General features: G+C 36.5%; 1 protein-coding gene across 1 annotated transcript in view; it reads right to left on the minus strand.

Annotated features, from left to right (window-relative positions):
* Nucleotides 1-6,443: 6,443 nt before the first annotated feature.
* The window catches only part of LOC113117824 (bcl-2-modifying factor), a 56,546-nt gene continuing 40,128 nt past the window's right edge, over nt 6,444-22,861 (minus strand). The window contains exon 4 of the mRNA XM_026286757.1: nt 6,444-6,777. Coding sequence (XP_026142542.1) covers nt 6,736-6,777 — 42 coding nt within the window. The 3' untranslated portion in view covers nt 6,444-6,735. The remainder of the gene's footprint in view (nt 6,778-22,861) is intronic.

Here is a 22,861-nt window from a genome sequence, read left to right on the forward strand (position 1 = left end):
ATTATATACAAGGACACCTTAAAATAAAGTAACTAAATCAATGCATTATGAATACTGTTTTGTTATTGTGTGAATATGATGTAATTGATAAGTCCGAATACAAGTATTTTAAAATGTAATGTAATGTAATTACAAGCACTTGATGTTTGGAATCTGATTACGTAATCAGCACTGATGAAGATGATGATGATGATGATGATGATGATGATGAAGATTGTCCTCAGGAGAGCTAAGATTACCATGTTCTACGGTGAAATGACAATATGATAAAAACCCTGAATTAAATGTAAAATCTGACCTAGATATGTCAGTAATTGTGTAACACTTCCACACAAGCCCTCTGGTTCTTCATCACGTGCGTTTGGGGAACTCGTGTGTGTGTGTGTGTGTGTGTGTGTGTGTGGCAGGTTTCCTGTTTTCAGTCCTGTTACATGCTAGTAAACAATGCTCGGAAAAAGAGCCGGTTCAGTGTCTAGACGGCTGTCTATCAGGCTGCGGGCAGCTCGTCTGGGTCTGGGTTGTCTAATCTTGCTCTGGAGGATGATAGATATCTGCACATGATGCCTCGGCTGTGAAAATGACCCGTCGTGGTGAACCGCGAGGAGGAAACCTGTCTGATGTTCACCACAACAGGAAGACACAATCACACGAACACAGCCCCTCGCAGACGCGTCTCACATGAGAATTACCTTACCTTATCTCTTCTTCTGAGATATCTCGTGTTCAGGTGTTTATGTGCAATTATATACATATATATATTTATGTGCAATTTAGGCATCGACGAACATGACTGCATCTCTATGCAACTTTCTGCACTTTATATTTGACATACTCACACATTTTTGTAAAACATTGTGAAACTGTATACATCATGCAATAATACATTATTTTTTATAAGCTTATTAGTTATTAAGTAATGGAATCTAAAGCTAATATCATTAAAAAAAACACACCTTCTGTTCAAGAATTAAAATAAACTTTAACTGAAATAAAATATATTAAGAAGTTATATATATTTTTTCAATTTTATTTTGTTATTTATTTCCAACTAGTTGCCAAGACAGCATTGCTAATTTTAATGTAGTTTCACTTTTAACTTTGTTATTATTCATTTATTAATTAATCAATTAATTAATTTATAAATGTTTTTATTTTTCAGTAGTTTCCAAGACAACATTTCTCATTTTCATTTGGATTAACTTGATAACTGTAATAACTGAAATAAACTCTTCCAACTACAACAGAAATAATAAACTTTAAAATATAAAAGAATATATTATTTTATTTTGTTTTCATGTAGCTGCCAAGACAAAATTTGTCATTTTCATTTAGTATATCTTAGAACCATTAATTAAATTAAATTAAATTAAATTAAATTAAATTAAATTAAATTAAATTAAATTAAATTAAATTAAATTAAATTAAATTAAATTTAGCTATATTAAATAAAAATAAAAAGCTAAATCGACATTTAAAACAAACAAAAAATATATTAAACTTTGCATTTTAAATCAAAACAGAAAACAAACTTACTCAAAATAATATTAAAAACTATAAATACATATCAATTGACATTTCTATTAAAAAAATACTGAAACTTTAACTATAAATTGTAGATATATATATATATATATATATATATATATATATATATATATATATATATTACTATATAGAAAAATATATATAATAATAACTGCATTTTAAATTCAATTATTTCTTTAAAAACATGTCTTTACTTTTATCAATCTAGTCAAATAAACATTGGAAATAGAAGATGTAGTTGAGCATTGAGTACAGTATTGAGAACAGTGTTTGTTATATCGTTGCATGTAATACATGCATTAATTACAGAGTGTGTGCATGCATTGCACAGTGTGCAAACTGTATACTACAGAAGTACATTACGTAGTATGCTAGTATGCTTCTGATCCTCCTGAGTGTCTGTGATGTCCAGCAGAGGGCAGGACGACACACACTTCAGCAGTTTCCCTTCTGTTCTCCTGGAAAGGTTTTGGGAAGCAGCTCAGTTCTTCGCTCTAAACACTGAACATGTGCATGAATACATCACTCCATACCTGAAGACAGAGATCAAACAACATAACATCGTTTTCTGTGGGTTTGAGTTACATCAGCAGCATCATGCACTGTTATGAAAATATGATTCGATTCATTGATCTGATCTCTGTTTTGGTGATGAACTATAACTAAGTGGTTTTATATATATAAACATCACAATAATCCACAGCTCTCCAGTCCATCAGTGAACATCTGGAGAAGACAGAGGCTGTAAAGTTAGATCTGTTTAATCGCTGCTTGATCTGTGCAGATTTGAGTTAAAATCATCTTAATGCTGGATGTGTTTCAGGTTTTGTCTTCTCCAGATGTTCACTGATGGACTGGAGTGCTGTGGATTATTGGGATGTTTTTATCAGACTCTCATTCTGACGGCACCCATTCACTGCAGAGCATCCATTGATGAGACACTGATGCAGTGCTACATTTCTCCAAACCTGATGAAGACACAAACTCATGCTGATCTCTGATGAACTGAGGGGGAGGATATTTGCAGCACATTTGGATGTACTATTCCTTTATTTCTAACCTTTTTTCTTTCTCGGTTTCAAACTTTCAACACACACACACACACACACACACACACACACAGAGTCTCCTGCTGCGTAAACTTGCTATTTTGTTTCCAGCAACTTCTCACACAATACAGGCAACTACTCCAGTGAGAGGATTCGATTTCAGCCAAACCTCGGAGAGAGAGAGAGAGAGAGAGAGAGAGAGAGAGAGAGAGAGAGAGAGAGAGAGAGAGGGGCGGGACAGGGGGACAGGGCTGCGTGAGTGTGTGTGAGTGTGTGTGTGTGTGTGTGTGTGTGTGTGTGTGTGTGAGTGTGTGTGAGTGTGTGTGAGTGTGTGTGTGTGTGAGTGTGTGTGTGTGTGTGTGTGTGTGTGTGTGTGTGTGTGAGTGTGTGTGTGTGTGTGAGTGTGTGTGTGTGTGTGTGTGTGTGAGTGTGTGTGTGTGTGTGTGTGTGTGTGTGTGAGTGTGTGAGTGTGTGTGTGTGTGTGAGTGTGTGTGTGTGTGTGTGTGTGTGAGTGTGTGTGTGTGTGTGTGTGTGTGTGTGGGTGTGTGTGTCTGTGTGTGTGTGTGAGTGTGTGTGTGTGTGTGTGTGTGTGAGTGTGTGTGTGTGTGTGTGTGTGTGTGTGAGTGTGTGAGTGTGTGTGTGTGTGTAGGCCTGCATCGCTCTGTTCGACTGCACCTGCTCACAGTGGCTGAGATTAACACCTCTCTAGTTCTGCTGACACCTGCACAGGGGTCAAATACAGCTGACCCTGCACTGACCTCTGACCTCACACATGCTGAACTCTATGCAAGTAATACCTTTCGTTTTTTCCTTCCCTCTTCCCATTTTAAAGCCGTGTGTGTGTGTGTGTGTGTGAGAGTGTGTGTGTAGCTCTGCTCTTATCCCTCATTAGAAAGGAAATGATGTCAGCAGCAGTTCTCCTCGAATCATCCTGATGTGTCCACGTGGAACTGCTCAAATCATGACGGCACGCTCAAGATGTCTTATTAAGTCATAAATCTCTTGTTAGTTTATATTAATAGCTACTCAAATCACAACAATCGTGTAAACCTCTCAGAGCTGAAACTAATACAACATTTAGAGGAACAGTTCGCTCTAAAATAAGCATTCTGTCATCATTTACTCACGCTTGTGTTATTTCCTTCTCTGGAAAACAGCTAAACGTTTCAATGCAATTAAACGATGATTAATACGGTCAAGCTCCAAAATAGGGAAGAGCATTCAATAAAATAAAATAAATAAATAAAAAAAATAATTTGTAATGGTTTTCCCTATTTTGGAGCTCAACTGTGTACATCATTTATTTTAATGTAATTTTTTAGACTGTAAACAAAGAGATTTCTGTCTGGACACTGAATTAAATCCAGACTGGAGAAGTTAGAGCAAAAATATATTTTACAGTAAAATGCTGTTATATTTACACTTTCTGGAAATGAAAATAATTTATAGAATATTATATATTATTAGGGTTTTATGTTACATCTTACATCTATTAAATGAATGTTTACTGCTTGTAAATTGCTTGTGATGGGCTTTGATTCAAGTGTGACTGTTTGCACCTCTTGTGTTTTTAGGGTGTTTTCTGTATATTAGTAAAAGTACAAAGCAGATTTTAGTACTTCAGTAGGTTGCTGTTTTACGTACTTTACTGTAAATGCAAGTTTAGTCTACAAGATCTAATTTAACAGTAAAGAACTGGCAACTACAGCTGCTTTTTTAAATACTAAACATTTCACTGATTTCTCCTTATCTATTTCTTACAGTGTATCATAATGTAGTCCAGAAATCACATGCACTATATCTCAAGTCTGTGCTGTGTGACAAACAAGAACTGAAGCCGACTGCGGAGGGGAAGCTGTTTAAATGTCATCGAACAATAAAACTGAGACATCCAGCGTCACCAGAGCTTTAAGTGGCCCCCTCATCCCCTGAGGTAACAACAACTATATTGAAGGACTTTTATATAAAGCAGTCAACAGACGACCTTAATAATAAATCCTTTTATTAGTTTGTGGATTTGCTTGAGCTAGAAAGAACTACTGAACATAAATAAAATGTGCAAAAGGAAATACCCTAAGAAAGAGCTGCTGCATTACTGCATTCAAACTTCCAAACTGACTCAAATGATTCGCGAACCAGCTACGAACTCCCGAACTGACTCAAATGAATCACGCTCCGAACTCCCGAACTGACTCAAATGAATCACGCTCCGAACTCCCGAACTGATTCAAATAATTCGCGATCCCCAAAATGACTCAAATGATTCGCAAACCCGCTACGAACTCCCGAACTGACTCAAATGATTCGTGGATCCGCTCCGAACTCCCAAACTGGTTCAAATGATTCACGCTCCATACTCCGAACTAGGAAGAATTAGGAAGTGTGCATTGTGAAGGGCGCTCTGAAAAGGGGCAGCGAAGGCAAAAGATTAAACACTCTATTAAAACAGGTGTCCAAATGAACATACTGGCCCACTTAAAGCACTGAGCGTCACTTAGGGTTAAAGATATAAATAATGGTCTCCGCAGTCTCCTTTCTCTCTCTCTCTCTCTCTCACACACACACACACACGCCCACGCACACACACACACACACACACTTTATCAGGTGCTGGCTGTGAGATGAATGTGTCTTTAGCGCTTCAGATGAACCTCTGCTGAACAAACACAACCCATCCACTCAAAACCGTGCTAATTCACTGACCACAGTTGTCTAGACAATTGTGACAAAAAAGGCATTTAAAAAATGAAATGGGGTTTGGATGGCACCCTCACTTTTTTCATATCAACTTAAAATTTGGAACATAACTTATTAAGATATGAAGCTTTAATTGAATGGAAATGTTAAAGTAAAACCTGCTATTGAAAAAATATTATTCATATAAAATAAAATAAAAATAGTACAGTGCATTTACAGTAAATTTAACATTTGCATACTTTCATTTTAAGACTAATTCAATTTCTTAAAAAATCTGCTGATTGTCTTCTGTAAACGAGTCTGTATCTGGTCAGTGTGCTTCTCAGTTTCTGATCTGACACTGTTCAGATACTCTGCCATACTGTACTCTCTCTTTAGAGTCAGATAGCATCGCATTTTACTCTGTTGTTCTGCTTGGGTTTGCCAGTGAGTCTCTCTCTCTCTCTGTGTCTCTCTATGTCTCTCTCTCTCTCTCTCTCTCTGTGTCTCTGGAGGAAAGCTCTTGCGGTCGTGAAGTGAAGCGCTCGCGTGAGACTCGACTCCCTCGGGCTGAAGCTGCTTGTGTTTACATGAGTGTGAATGAGAGTTCATCACCCACCCTTGAAAACCCAGTGGATAAAACGCAAACATAATCATGCTGAAACCAGGTGCTCTCTTAAAGGAATAGCTCAACAAATGTGCTGTAAATGTGCTCCCCCTCAGTTCATCCGAGATTAGGATGAGTTTGTTTCTTCATCAGGTTTGTAGAAATGTAGCACTGCATCAGTGTCTCATCAATGGATGCTCTGCAGTGAATGGGTGCCGTCAGAATGAGAGTCTGATAAAAACATCACAATAATCCACAGCACTCCAGTCCATCAGTGAACATCTGGAGAAGACAAAACCTGAAACACATCCAGCATTAAGATGATTTTAAGAGTCTATAATCCAGAATAACACTTCCTCCAGTGAAAAAGTGCATCTCCTGTTGTCTCTCACAGATTTGTTTAGATCTGTTTAAACGCTGCTTGATCTGTGCAGATTTCTCTCCTGATTCAGACCAGAACACTTTTTCACTGGAGGAAAGAGAAGAGCATTTATTAGAAATATACATTTTCTGTAACATTGCAATGTCACTTTTGATCAATTTAACATGTTCCTGATGAATAAAAGTATCAATTTCTTAAAAAAAAAAATTTTTTATGACTAAGTTAGCGATTATTAGTTCTGTTTTCTTGCTTGTGAACTCTAAAGTTGCTAGATTTCACTCATGGGTTGCTCTGCAAATGCCATCCACATCTCTCCATGTTTTCAGGTCTGTTCTGGGACTCTTTTATTCATGCATTTCCATTGTTCTGGATTTTGTCAGTTGATCTGCTTAAGACGCTCATAAATCACATGCTCGGTGTGGCACCAATACTGAGCTGTATTTTTATCACGCAGACAGTCCCGCTCCGTCCATGAATCACCGCTGCTCCGGGGCACCGGATCTTTTTCCACTCGTGTCCTGATGGAAAGAGAAAAGAGCGAGACGGTGTGTTTCTCATTAGTCCGGTGTGCAGTCACTCACACACACACACACACACACACACACACACACACACACACACACAGGGCAGGGCTGATTGAGTTACAGCAGTGTTTGGCTGTATGAGACTGAAGTGAAGCTCGAGGGAGCGGCGTAACAGTGTGAGCTGCGAAGATGTTAGCCAGGCTTGGCACACACACACACACACTCACACACACACACACACACACTCATCCTGACAGCATCTGGAAGTCATCATTACAGCAGCTGTGAGCTTCACTCAGGGTTCACAACATCTTTCAGCGGTGATACTGCGGCTCCGTGCCAAAACATAGTGAGCACTACCTAGATAGCACTTTATATATATAATATATCTGCAAATATGAATGCAAGAATACAATACAGGTCAAAATGTGTTTCCAGTCATCAGATTTATACTTGTATTAATCAAGGACACATTAAACTGATAGTAAACTGACATTAAACACATTTATAATGTTATGAAAGATTTCTATTTCAAATAAAACCTGTTCTTTCTATTCATCTGTGAATCTTAAAAAATAAAATGCATCACGGTTTCCACAAAAATATTGTGCAGCACAACTGTGTTCAACATTGATAATAATCAGAAATGTTTCTTGAGCAGTAAATCATCATATTATTCTGATTTCTGAAGATCATGTGACACTGAAGACTGGAGGAATGATGCTGAAAATACAGCGGAGCATCACAGAAATACATTACACTTTAACACAGATTCACACAGAAAACAGATGATTTAGATTAGAATAATATTAAACAATATTACTGTTTTTACTGTATTTGTCCTCAAATAAATGAAGCCTTGGTGAGCAGAAGAGACCGGTAATTATAAATAAAATAAATATAAATACTGATAAATATAATTGCTTCTTAATCAAGACCAAAAGTGTCACTCAAAGTATTTCTAACTGGATCTAACGTGAGTATTAGAGTATTGCATCAACTTACCAGCATGGAAATATAAGAATATAAAATATACAATTGTATAATAAAAATAATAAATATTATTATTTCTATGACAGCAACAATAAGAAATCCTCTTATTGGCTTACGGTCTAATTCTCTCTTTGTTTTGTTCCAGTCTGTATCAATATTTGCAGATTGTGCAACCCATCTCCAACTGGATACCAACCAAAATCAAATAAACTCCACCATAAAATCAATGCCAAATCAAATGAACAGGAACGCAATGGCCAATCAGAAGCGTCCAGATGACTCACCGTTCAAAGTCATCATTTTGTTGAGTGCGCAACATAAACTACAAAGCGCAGATGTACATACAATGTAAGTAACAGATTCAGTGTGAAATCAGAGTATACAGCTTCAGTGATTATAACGATGGTTTTGGTTTTTGAGCAGTAAGTGTATATCACAGCAGATCACACTGACTCAAACAGGTCGACTGTAGATGTGCACGTTCACTGGCATGCATTTCCCTGCATGAAAACAACATGCTCAAGCGTGAACTCAAACACACACAGACACAGCTGTTGACGTGTCTCTAGAGAAGCTGTTGTACTTTCTTTCCTATCATCGGGCCCCGGGGCCATGGCCATTCATAACCTCCCACTGGGAGCAGATTAAGGGTCCTTAAACAGGCTCTCCTGCTGCCTGGGGCCTCCTTAAGTGATTATTCACCACGGGCATCATCTGTGTGTGTGTGTGTAAGTGTGTGTGTGTAAGTGTGTGTGTGTGTATCTAAATCTTCTTCCAAACATGCGATCGCTGTAACTTTAGCAGCTGGAGTTCAGCCAGAAAGATCTTTCTGTCATCACTTCCTCGCCCTCATGTCGATTCAAACCCGTATGACTTTCTTTCTTCCGTAGAACACAAAAGATGTTTCGATGAATGTTTATGCAGATTTTTTTCTAGGTAACTAAAGTGGACAGTGATGGAAAAAACATGAAAAGAAAAACTACTAAAACATAAAATTGTCAAAGCAGTATCTGAGTGACAGAGCACAAGAAAAAACATTTTCTTTTCTTTTTCTTATAGGAAAAGAAGTGGCTTCGCTACTGAAACTAAAGAACCAGAGAAGATAGAAGTAGCTTTATTTATTGAAGTTTGTCTTTTTCATTCACATCTCGCATGTGTTTACGGCAGGTCGACAGACAACTTAGAAAGACTGGAATAATGGTGGAGGAAAAGAGCGAAACCGAAGCTTGTCGAACCCGTGCCGTGGCCAGAGGAGTCTAATTAAACGCTTATTAAACGGTAATCTGAACACGCTCCTCTGACTCAAACTCACATTACAGTTTAATCCACATTCATATATTTCACTGAGCCCAGTGCTCAGCACCTCTCTCTCTCTCTCTCACACACACACACACACACTAGGAATGCTTAAGATCGCTCAACTAGTAGTTGACTAGTCATACAACAATCAAGCTGATCTGTTAAATACATTAGTTACTATAGAAATCAGAAAAAAAAAGAATCAAATGAATCAAATGATTTGCGGTACTTGAAGTCCTGAACTGAATCAAATGATTCTTTGAAGTCCCGATCTGAATCAAATGATTTGCGATTCTTTGAAGTCCTGATCTGACTCAAATTATTCTTTGAAGTCCCGATCTGAATAAAATAATTTGCGATTAAGTCCCTATCTAAATCAAATGATTCTTTGAAGTCCCGATCTGACTCAAATGATTCTTTGAAATCCCGATCTAAATCAATTGATTCTTTGAAGTCCCGATCTGAATCAAATGATTTGCGATTCTTTGAAGTCCCGATCTAAATCAAATGATTCTTTGAAGTCCCGATCTGAATCAAATGATTTGCGATTCTTTGAAGTCCCTATGTAAATCAAATGATTCTTTGAAGTCCCGATCTGACTCAAATGATTCTTTGAAGTCCCGATCTGAATAAAATAATTTGCGATTCTTTGAAGTCCCTATCTAAATCAAATGATTCTTTGAAGTCCCGATCGAAATCAAATTATTCTTTGAAATCCCGATCTAAATCAAATTATTCTTTGAAGTCCCGATCTGAATCAAATGATTTGCGATTCGCGACTCTTTGAAGTCTCGATCTAAATCAAATGATTCTTTGAAGTCCCGATCTGAATCAAATGATTCTTTGAAGTCCCAATCTGAATCAAATGATTTGCGACTCTTTGAAGTCTCCATCTAAATCAAATTATTCTTTGAAGTCCCGATCTGAATAAAATAATTTGCGATTCTTTGAAGTCCCTATCTTAATCAAATGGTTCTTTGAAGTCCCGATCTGACTCAAATGATTCTTTGAAATCCCCATCTAAATCAATTGATTCTTTGAAGTCCCGATCTGAATCAAATGATTTGCGATTTGCGATTCTTTGAAGTCTCGATCTAAATCAAATGATTCTTTGAAGTCCCGATGTGAATCAAATTATTCTTTGAAATCCCGATCTGAATCAAATTATTTGCGATTCTTTGAAGTCCCGATCTAAATCAAATGATTCTTTGAAGTCCCGATCTAAATCAAATGATTCTTTGAAGTCCCGATCTGAATCAAATGATTTGCGACTCTTTGAAGTCTCGATCTAAATCAAATGATTCTTTGAAGTCCCGATCTGAATAAAATAATTTGCGATTCTTTGAAGTCCCTATCTAAATCAAATGATTCTTTGAAGTCCCGATCTGACTCAAATTATTCTTTGAAGTCTCGATCTGAATCAAATGATTTGCGATTCTTTGAAGTCTCGATCTAAATCAAATGATTCTTTGAAGTCCCGAACTGAATCAAATTATTCTTTGAAGTCCCGAACTGAATCAAATGATTTGCGATTCTTGAAGTCCCGATCTGAATCAAATGATTTGCGATTATTTGAAGTCCGATGTAAATCAAATGATTCTTTGAAGTCCCGAACTGAATCAAATTATTCTTTGAAGTCCCGAACTGAATCAAATGATTTGCGATTCTTGAAGTCCCGATCTGAATCAAATGATTTGCGATTCTTTGAAGTCCTGATCAAATGATTTGCATACCTTCACAGACTCATGGTTTTTGATTATGCAGAACTCAATCTTTTCAAAACATCCAGTAAACACTATAAGAGATTAATCACCCAACAAAGATCATCTGTCAACTATGATCCATGAAAACTCAATAATTAGTTGATTTGTACTTGATGTTCTATGAAAACATACTGCATCTGCAAACAACCTGAGGGCGTGGCCTTGCACTCGATTGACAGCTCATTAATTGCTGCAGATGGAAGAGAATCAAGCCTCTGGCCATTAGGGGTCAAAGGTCAAGCAGTCAGCTCTATTTGCGTTTGTAATAGTTTAAAAGACAAAAAACAATGAAAACATGTGGGTAAATACATCACTGTGGCATACGCAGAAAATAAATGGTATAGAATTTTTTTTCTCAGAAATTGCTAGTAAATCTCCAGATAATAATAAAAAAATAAATAAATAAAAACACAAAGTAACACACTGAATCAAATGTGACATTTTGACATAGAAAACATTAGAATATTTTTTGTGAAATTAACACAATGTGTCTAGTTGCTTATATATTAACATTAAAGTATTCAGTTATGTTTTTTAAGTGTATTTACAAAGATGCAATGTTCAACGTTGTGTGTTTATTATCGCACAAAGAAAAGAAGATAAGGTCAAATAGTCTTTTTACATTAGAGGTGAATAAATATTATAATGTCACACAGTACATTATAAGTTGCATTACAAGGCAAAATACATTCACACAGTAACACAATAAAATACTACAGTCAAAACAAGACTAAGAATTTAACTCACTTAGACTAACATATCTAAAATTATAAATAGGCCTGAGAAAAGACATCCATTTTCAAAGATGATAAAGTGGGGGATAACCTAACATCAGATTATGTGCAAGTGCAAATACAACTGAACACCTTTTTGTTTCCAAATGCTTTAAAGAAAAGCTCTCACACATAACACATTCATCTCTTTATCTAACAGATCTTGAATGATGTTTGCTGAACGCTGAACGAGTGGCGTATCATCAGTCAAAGTGCTTCAGAGCTGCAACTCAGCCAAGAGGCTCGAGTGTCAACACATATAATCATGACAGATCAATTACCACAGCACTGAAGCAGCTAATATCCCAGCAGCCCTCGGGCTTCGCACAGTGTCTGTAATTAAACCTTATCTGAGCGGACAGGAGGAGCACACTTCTCGCTTAGCAACTCTGTGGCAAAAGACTTCATTAACCCTAAAAATGGCAAAACCATAAAGAGATATCAGAAAATTAATTTATTGCTACTTTCCATCCTACTGGAGTTCAAATAATAAAAGTGGATGATTTTCTTTTCAAAGCTTGACTCTTATATTTTATTTTAATTGCTCCTTTGGGGGTATGAATTAACTGGAAACAGAACACTTGTAAAGTTGGTCTCTTATTGAAAAAAACACATATCAGATTATCTCTGAAGTGAAAGAATGAAAAAAAGAAAGTATAAAAAAGTTCACAATAAATATATTATAAATATATGCAACAATATGTTGCACCCTAAAATCCCTATAAAATGAAAGCCGTATGTCCAACCAAGTTATGTTCCAAATTTGAAGTTGATATCACTAAAATAGTGGTCCCTTTGAGATTTCATTGTACCAAGAATAACCTCTGGGTTGCCCTCAAATTCTGTTAAAGAGTTTTCTGTCACAAATCAATATTTTTTATGTCACAATATCAGTTATATCACAAAACAGTTACAAAATATGGAACCTTGACTGTCAGATATTTCTAACGATATGTGTTTTGTTAAGATTACAAAAATATTTGATTTTATAAAACACAAGCCACTAAATCACAGTCTATATATGTTTTTATATTTTGATTAAAAAAACTCTAAAATGCGAAGTATCCTCTAAGATACAAACATTTAGAGACAGATTACAAAACAATTAAGAATGCAATTCATAAAAAAAGTAAATGTAAACCTAATAAGTTAATGCTGAACAACAGGTTTTTAAACAGCCTCTCAAATGTTTTTAAGATATGATGCTCCATTAAGGGTTAAAGCAAACCTCTCCATTTTATGTCCTTAAGTGTTTCTTGTTTGTAAAATAAGAGTCTGTAAACCATTAATCTCACTTCTGCCTCTTGGCGAACATTGTGGTAATCACTGATTTCTGTCTTTTCTTTGGCGGTCGAGCAGTCCAAACGTTTGGGATAATTATTAAAATACTGTCATGTGGGTGTAAGTGAACTCAAAACATCTGTGTTACGTCCATCATCATAATATAAATTACATTTGGAAATGCATTTGTATTTCTAGTACATCACAGTACTTTTGTAAGAATCGCAAACAACTGCGCAGCAAAACAGACCTCGATATGAACCATATAAATCCTGCTGTATCATATGATGAATTTCTAAGGCTCTGAATGATTAAAACAATCTCCTCATGTCTTCTGATTGAGAGTTTAGAGTGTTTTATCCAGTCATAGCTCTTTTAGTGTAATTGTACGAGCGTCCAGCTTCAGCTGCTGCTTCTCGAGTCAAATCTTGAGTGATTTATATCAAGTTAACGTAGTAATATCTCCAGATTAACTCTTCCTGGACTGAAGCAGCTCAGCTTTACTGGATTCTCCATCAATCATGTTTTAGAGTCTCAAATCTGATCCTCAGGATCTTTTGAGGAGCGTTTGTTTCCAGAAGCTTTACTTTCACTGTTCCTCAGCGGAGGAATGATCTTCACAAGCCTCCAGAACATCTCACATCTTCTGAGGAGCCTGGATTTCTTCAGCTTTCAATCTCTGTGTTATATGTGCGGATCCTTTACATCTCATCTCATCACTGGAGATATAGAGCACAGACTCATATTTAGATCAGTTTATGTCAGTATCTGCTGTACTGTTATAAAGATCTCTGTGATTTACATTACAAGAGGCAGAATTCCATCATATTAATATCAGCATATTTTTATCTCATAATAATGACTTTTTAATCTCATAATTATGACTTCTCATAACGTTGACTTTGTGTTATCATTTTTATTGTTTTATCTTATAATTATAACTCTTTACATATTGAATGCTGACTTTCTATCTAATAATTTTGATTTATTTCAAAAAAATCACTTAGTACATAATTATGACTTTTTATCTCAAAATTATGACTTAGTGTGCCATAATTATGACTCATTATCTCATTTGACTTTTGTATCTCATAATTATGACTTTTTATTCTCAGAATAATTACTTGTGTCATAATTGTGACTCTCTATCTCATAGTTTGTACTTTTTAAACTCATAACTGACTGAGTTTGTCATAATTAGAATTTATCTCATAATTACGACTTTTTGTGTCATAATTTTGATTTTATCAAAACTTTTTACCTCACCTGACTTTTTATCTCATAATCAAGACTTAGTGTCTCATAATCATAATTTTGACTTTCTGACTCATAATTATAATTTGGTGAATAATAATTATGACTTTTTAATCTCATAACTAGCACTGTTTTATCCTATAATTGTGACTTTTTACATCTTAATTTTGATTTTCTATCCAATAATTTTGACTTATCTCAAAATCAAGACTTAGTTTGCCATAATTATGACTCATTATCTCATTCGACTTTTGTATCTCATACTTTTTATTCTCAGAATAATTACTTGTGTCATAATTTTGACTCTCTATCTCATAGTTTGTACTTTTTAACTCATAACTGACTGACTGTGTCATAATTATCTCTTAAATACAACTTTTTATCTCATAATTTTGACTTTATCAAAACTTTTTACCTCACCTGACTTTTTATCTCATAATTATGACTTATGTCATAATTTTAACTTTCTTTCTAATAATTTTGACTTGCCCCCAAAATTATAATTTGGTATATAATAATTAGGATTTTTAATCTCTTAAGTATGACTTCTAATAATTTTGACCTTTTTGTCTCATAACTCGCAATGTTTTATCTTAAAATTGTGACTTTCTATCCAATAATTTAGACTTATCTCAGAATCATCAATTAGTATATAATAATTTTAACTTTTTGTCTCAAATTATGACTTTAGTGTGCCATAATTATGACTCATTATCTCATTTGACTTTTTATTCTCATAATTGTGACTTGTATCATAAGTTTGACTTTCTATCTCATAACTTGTACTTTTTTACTCATAGCTAAGTGTTGATTTACTTTTGATTTTCAAATTTTTTTACCTCACTTTTTTTCTCCTAATTATGACTTAGTATTGCTTATGTCTTAATTCTGACTTTCTATCTATTAATTTTGACTTATGTCATAAGTATAACTTAATATATATAATAATTATGATTTTTGAAAATTTGCAGTTGTCCACAATAGTAAATTTTTTCTGTAGTTCATGGAAATGATTCTGAGCAACTTGACACTGCGACTGAGTCATGAAGATGAGTCACAAGTTATTAAATATAAAAGATTAGAGGTCAAATGTCTTTGAGGTTTTGAAGTCCTCGGATGAAAAGGAAAACATCTTCCCGAGAGCTTTGATGTGGTCAAACGACAATGAGAAGCAACCGTGGAAGCAATTAGACGGTCAGAGACGCTTAAGCAGTAATTAAAGGCAAATGTCTAATTTCCTTTGTTTTGTTTCTCGTCAGACATACAGTCACATAAACACTACCCAACTTGGCCTCACCGGCGTGTGCAGTTAAACCGATAATAACCAGGAACGGCTTGACAAATGTGTTTACTGCAGGTGAATGAGTCTCACTCCGTGAATTTCATATTAGCTGAAGTGTGACTGTGTTTTGACAGCAGTATAGTGTCTCTCGTGGCTTTTAACTGTCTCTAGTCACATTTATTGTGGTTTAACCACAGTGTTTCAGAAATATCACAACATTCGCATAACGTGCTTACCTAATAAGCAAAACAATATGATGCACAAACAGACAATGTGAGTTTGAGTTGCAATGCAATCCAACCGTTTGTTTGAGTAATGCAAAAAAGATTCATAGGGAATAATCAGATGATGTTGGCCTCCAAAAAGACAAAAAAGCATTAGGTTTAAGGTCAGTGGAATCAAATATCATTAAAGCAACAGTTCACCCCAAAATAACAATGTCCTCATCCTCAGTTCAACCCAGATCAGGATGAGTTTGTTTCTTCATCAGGTTTGTAGAAATGTAGCATTGCATCAGTGTCTCATCAATGGATGCTCTGCAGTGAAATAAGCCTCACAGAACTCTGACATGCTGGAAGAATTAAAATGTTATATTTTCTGTCCAAACTTGTTGCTCTGAAGCCTTTTTGAGCAGGAGCTGCTAGTGAAAATAGACCTTATTTAACTGTGTTTAATGTGCTGCAGTTTCACAACACTGAGCTTTCAGAGTACTCTTAGGTTTGTGAGACTGTAGCCTCGGGCAGCAGATGAAAGCATCTGTCATTTCAGAGGGAAGCAGAATAAAGCTGATCTCGGCCGGCCCGAGGCGAAGAAACACAGAAGCTTCAGTGAAGAGGACGAGCGATTTGTTTGGAGCGCAGATCTCTCGACAGACCTGTCAGCAGATTAATACATCAAACCGAGCAACAGCTGAAATACACACGGTGTTCTTCTCCACACGCTCACCTGCGCTGGATCTCACACGCTTCCTTTCTCTGTCCGTCTCTTTGTCTGATGTTCTTGTCCACCTGTAACACCGCCGATCAGCTTTCATCCGCTTTTATTCTCTCTCTTCCATCGCTCGTCTTCTCACCTTTCACCCCTCAAGAAAACGTGTGGTTTTCCTCATGTACAGCCGTTCAGCAGCACACAGATGTGAGTCGCACGTTCAAAGCGGTTTTTGGATATACAGTGCCACTTGAAAGTTTGTGAACCCCTTGCAGAATATGTGAAAATGCAAGTAATGAGGAAAAAACAAAAATAAGAGAAATCATACAAAATGCATGTTAGTTTTTATTTAGTACTGTTGTGATTAAGACATGTTACACAAAAGATGTTTACATGTAGTCGACAAGACAAAAAAGGATATCCAAGATTATTAAAATAACCTCATTCAAAAGTTGTGAACCCTTGTGGAAAAAACTTGGCTCTGTTCTTTAGAAAAATCCTCCATGTCCTGCAAATTCTTCAGTTTTCCAGCATCTTTTCACACTGAGGATAATTGAGGGACTCAAACACAACTATTAATAAAGACAGTTCAGACATTCACTGATGCTCCAGAAGGAAACACGCCGCATTAAGAGCCGGGGGGTGAAAACTTTTGAACAGAATAAAGAGGATGTCCAAATTGGTCTTACTTTATAGAATTCCATTTAGTTCTGCCCTTCGTAAAGCAACAGAAGATACTCGCATGTTTCCTGGAAAACCAATTAAGTACAGTTTACCTTGATCTTCAAAATCAAAAAGTTTTCACCCCCCGCCGTGTTTCCTTCTGGAGCATCAGTGAATGTTTGAACCTTTTGTTTTATTGTCTTGTGGACTATACGTAAACATTGTTTAAGTATCTGTGATTGAAGACACGTGAGTCTGTTGGAGTACACGAGGCAGCCAATCACAGGAGTCTTTGATGATCCAACCAATCAGAGCTCGAGCTCAGACTGAGGGCATCACATGATTCCATCACACCATCTAAAGGCTTTCATTTAAACGCCCAAATGTGGCAGAAGTTTTGCACTGATGACTTTTGATAAAATCATGTTCACCTCCTGCAGATGAATTACGGAGGAATTTCTTGAGGTGATGTGGTTTCACAGGTGCTTCAGATGGTTTCCTATGAAGACAGGAAGTCTTTGTTGAACTTTCTGTGACCGTCTTGTGTTTGACTCAGCAGCCGCGATCAAAATAATACAAGAGAACTCTGCACGCGTTTAAATAAAGCTGAACATATGTTCAAGAGTGCTCATTTTTCTAGGTCAGAAATTACTTGTTTGATCAAGAGCTCAAATAACAATTTAATTGGCTAAGAACAGAACTTGAACTGAATTGCTCTGACTCCATTGTCTTCTGTAAAACTGCTTTACAGCTGAAATTATGTTTCATAATGGATGATTTTACAAATTCATACTTTTATTTTCATGTTTATTACTATGAAGTGGCTCAATCTATACTGTATAAAGTGCATATTAATATAAAGTGACTTGACTTAATCTACAAAGCTCTGTTGTATTTATGGATGAGTATTTTTGTTCTCACACTGACGCTTGTCTTGTGTAAATCTGTGTGTTTTACTTGTTTACAGGCTCTATACTTACCGACTCACATGTGCTGTACATCTGTGTGAATGTGTGTGTGTGTGTGTGTGATGTATAAGACGGAAGAGCTGGAGTCACTTGTTATTGTTCAGAAGTTGCTCTTTTATATCTCAGGGGACTTATGTTTCATGCATAGTTTTTTTTTCAGATGTTTCTGACCCAATGATCACGGCAAAACATGATGCTGTTTCTCAGTATTTCTGTCTTGTTTTCCAGTACACACTATGTACTGGAAAACATTTCTCAATCAAGATACTTTTGCTGGATATGCAAATTTTATCAAAATTATTAAAACTATCAAAATGATGGAACATTGTCTTTGCATGCATTTGTGAGTCAATTTATTTATCTATGCATGCATAGACATTTATTCAAGATAAGTAAGTTTTGTTTAAAAAACAATTATGACACATCTTTGCATGCACTTGTTTTCTTCTGAAAAAAGTCTATTTATTATGCATGAACATTTAGTTGAGAAGCAAAATGACTTCAAAACTGATCAAAACTATTAAAAATATAAAATGTATAACATTTGTGTTCCATTAAAAATATAGAGTATTTATTTATTTAAGATGGAAAATATCTAAAATATCCAAAATTACAAAAACAAAATATTTAACACTTGATTGATTGATTCATTGATTAATGCAATGCATGCATGCATTTGTGTTCCACTAAAATATATTTAATGTCCATTTATTTATTTATTTATATGTTCATGCATGCATGAGCATTCACTTGAGATGCAAAATGACCTCAGAAGCTAAGCTTCCAAAAAATATATAAAATTAAGAGTTACTCTTGAAACAAATGTGGTCAGGAAAACACACTTGTTTTCTCTTTGAATTAAGCTTAAATCCACCCCATTGACTCACATCAGGTCTTAGGGTAGAGGACAAAGAGAAGTGGACGTGTTGTGTTATGTGAGTGTCCTGAAACGACCTCGGAGCGCTCATGTTATTGTTCAAACCCATCCCAGATCGTGGATCAGATTTCCCCAATCTCTGCCAAGAAAAACAGCCCCTCTTTCCCTCTTTCCCTCTCTCTTCACTCCCGTCTAACGCTGCAGAAATGACTGACATCTAAAACACTTTCAGAGGGAAAGACAAGCGCACTGACATCCTCTCATCATGTTTTCTCAACACTTTCAAAGGGAACCTCACAGATGAATCGACATGGCTATGTTTGAGTCTGTTTTTCTCAAACGCTGTGTTTTGGTTGAGTTCAGGCTTTCATACAGAGCTCATTATGAGTCTCTTCAGGTCTGATGAACTAACGATCACCAACACACAATGATTTCTCAATGATTTCATTCCACTTGAACTAAAGGCCGGTAAAGGTGCAGCTCACACATAAGCATGGTGAAAAACATTAGTGTTATTTAATGAATGGTGTTTTTAACCATCAAACACACACATCTGACTCATTTGGAGACAACAATACATGAAATACATCATGTAAATTTTCACTGGTCAGATTATTTCTACTCACATAATATAAACTTATTTATTTGATTAAATAAATATAGCTCTTGAGCGTACCACCACCTCTCCGTGCGCCCAGAACGTGTTTTTAGCGTACCAGTAAGTCCATTTGGACATCTGTTTTAATAGAGGTTTTAATCATTTGCCTTCACTGCCGCTTTTCAGAGCACCCTTCACAATGCACGCTTCCTAATTCTTCCTAGTTCGGAGTATGGAGCGTGAATCATTTGAACCAGTTTGGGAGTTCGGAGCAGGATCGAATCATTTGAGTCAGTTTGGGAGTTCGGAGCGGGATCGTGAATCATTTGAGTCAGTTTGGGAGTTCGTAGCGGGTTTGTGAATCATTTGAGTCTGTTCGGGAGTTCAAAGCGGGTTCGCGAATCATTTGAGTCAGTTTGGGGAACGCGAATCATTTGAATCAATTCGGGAGTTCGGAGTGGGATCGCGAATCATTTGAGTCAGTTCGGGGAACGCGAATCATTTGAATCAATTCGGGAGTTCGGAGTGGGATCGCGAATCATTTGAGTCAGTTCGGGTGTTCAAAGCGGATTCGCGAATCATTTGAGTCAGTTTGGGGATCGCAAATTATTTGAATCAGTTCGGGAGTTCGGAGCGGGTTCGCAAATCATTTGAGTCAGTTCGGGTGTTCAAAGCGGATTCGCGAATCATTTGAGTCAGTTTGGGGAAGGCGAATCATTTGAATCAATTCGGGAGTTCGGAGTGGGATCGCGAATCATTTGAGTCAGTTCGGGGAACGCGAATCATTTGAATCAATTCGGGAGTTCGGAGTGGGATCGCGAATCATTTGAGTCAGTTCGGGTGTTCAAAGCGGATTCGCGAATCATTTGAGTCAGTTTGGGGATCGCAAATTATTTGAATCAGTTCGGGAGTTCGGAGCGGGTTCGCAAATCATTTGAGTCAGTAGCTCTTTCTAAGGGTATTTTTTCAAAATCCTTTTGCACATTTTATTTATGTTCATTAGTTCTTTCTAGCTCAAGCAAATCCACAAACTAATAAAAGGATTTATTATTAAGGTCGTCTGTTGACTGCTGTATATAAAAGCCCTTCAATATAGTTGTTGTTACCTCAGGGGATGAGGGGAGTCATCAAAAAAAAAAAAAAAAAAAAAAAGAAAATATATATTTTCTGTGGCTATAATAGAGTACCGGCACCTCTTTTGGGCCACTTAAAGCACTGATTGCTACTCAACTTCAATTTAAAGCTGCTGAAGGTAACTTTTGACGCTCTAGCGGTTAATAAACAGAACTGCTTGCGTCTTGCGGAAGAACATCGTAGCCGGAACTACTTCTCTCTGTTTATGTCTATGAAGAATCACAAAGGTACTGGGTTACTCCGCCGCGGTACCCCCGAAGCAATCTAAAATAGTCCGAATATAAACACTTATTATAGGTGCACCCTAGTGATTCAGGACAAGCTAAAAACACGGTTTGGAAAATGGATCCATGGTGTACTCGCTTATTATATAAATTTTTCTACATTTTGAACACAAACAAAGTTACGGACCGCGGCTCTGATTGGTTGTTTCTTACCGGGAGCGATGGATTTCTGCAAATGGCAATAGGACACTGGGAGGAGCCAGAGGAGCTTGATTTATTCACAGATTATCTGTCTCATATTCTACTGTCAGAACATAATGACAGGTTTAACAAATATGTAAAAAATATATATTTTACAAAAGTGACCTACTGCAGCTTTAAACACAAACCTATGTATACATAGAATTTAGACTCAAACCAATTGATTGATCGATTTACTTTAGACAGAATATTGCTATAATTTTAAACTCAAACCAATGCATTCTTTCATTCATTCAATTATTTATTATCCACGCATTCCTATTCCCTTGAAAAATATGAAGCAAGTAAATATTTACAGGTGATACTTTGGGCTGAGCTATTTCGTTACCTGTTCACATCGGGACTGAGACTGAAAATGTCAAAACGCAGGAATGAATGCGTATTGTTTCAGTTCTCAGATCCAAATCTACGAGCTCTCGGGTTTGCAGCATTTCTACTTTCACAAAGCTTTGTTCTCGTGTGTTGTCGAGTTGTTTTTTTGTGGGGAGCGTCTCACACTAACAGTCCCACCCTGATGAGTGTGATGTGCGTGACATTCTCTCCTCACCACACACACACACACACACACACACACACTCACTCATCAGTGTGTTTGGTCAGAGTGTCAGACGGGCGTCAGACAGGTCGGTGTTTTGAGGTGGAGTCACACCATCCACACTGTTCTCAGCCTGTATTCTCACATGAACAACTCTCAGTGCTATTAATATTATTAATGTCTGGTAATCATATCTTCAACTTAGTGCTCTGTCAATCTGCTGACTTCAGCACAAAGCTGCAGAGAGAAACCTCTCCTATCTTCACATTTCTTTAGCACATTACATGCATGTAAACACATGTATGAAACTAAAAGTTTGATGTGCAACTGCTGTTTATTTGAAAGGGTGTGGGTTCGAAACAAGTGAGCAGCATTACCACAGAAAATCATCTTGACTCGTAAGCATGAATCATATCTGAAGTAACGAATTTACTAAGCCCATGCAAATACATCTGGAAGATGTTTTTATTCATAGCATTGGATCGCTTCATGCATTGCCTGGGAATCAAATATAAATACAATATATGTACTGAAATAAAATTTCAAATGCAACTGCATCTTTTATAATCTCCCGGAGTCACTTATGTGCAGAAACAAGCATGCATCTCTCACGAGAAAACGGATGTGAATACACACACTCGTAATCTTGGCTACGTCTTAACATCTGTATGAACATCTGTAGTGAAGCCGACAGACTGGTTCTCAGACCGAAATCAGCATTAATAACAGATTATGGAGTCTCACACCTCTGATATCTGATAAATGGGAGGAAACATTGAGAGTTAAAAAAAAAATTGGCTTCCAATGTTGCATTCAATCAGATTTGATTTGTTTATAATCTATAGCATGAGATGTGTTTCTCTCTTTATGTTACTGCACATCACCACACACAACCACAAGAAAACTACAACAACTTCCTAATTCTGCTGAAGATTGAGACATGAGTGTGTGTGTATTTATATTCTCTGTGCATTAGCTGGATTCATCTGAGACATTGATGATTCATGACGCTCACATCAGCACATTTCAGCTGCGCTGCCAGAGCCGTCATGCTTTAATTCAGAAACTACAATAACAACCGGACGCTTATTTTTAGAAACATGCATCTCACTGACAAACAGGATCTCAAATCCCAATCTTTGCATTCGCTCAGAACAAACAGGATGTAGGGTTACAATTTGAATTTGAATGCAATGAAGCAGAAATCAAATTAAAACTCAAAGAAATGTAGTTCCAAGTTAAATTC

This window comes from Carassius auratus, chromosome 17 (genome assembly GCF_003368295.1).
Source record: "Carassius auratus strain Wakin chromosome 17, ASM336829v1, whole genome shotgun sequence".
Lineage (NCBI taxonomy): Eukaryota > Metazoa > Chordata > Actinopteri > Cypriniformes > Cyprinidae > Carassius > Carassius auratus.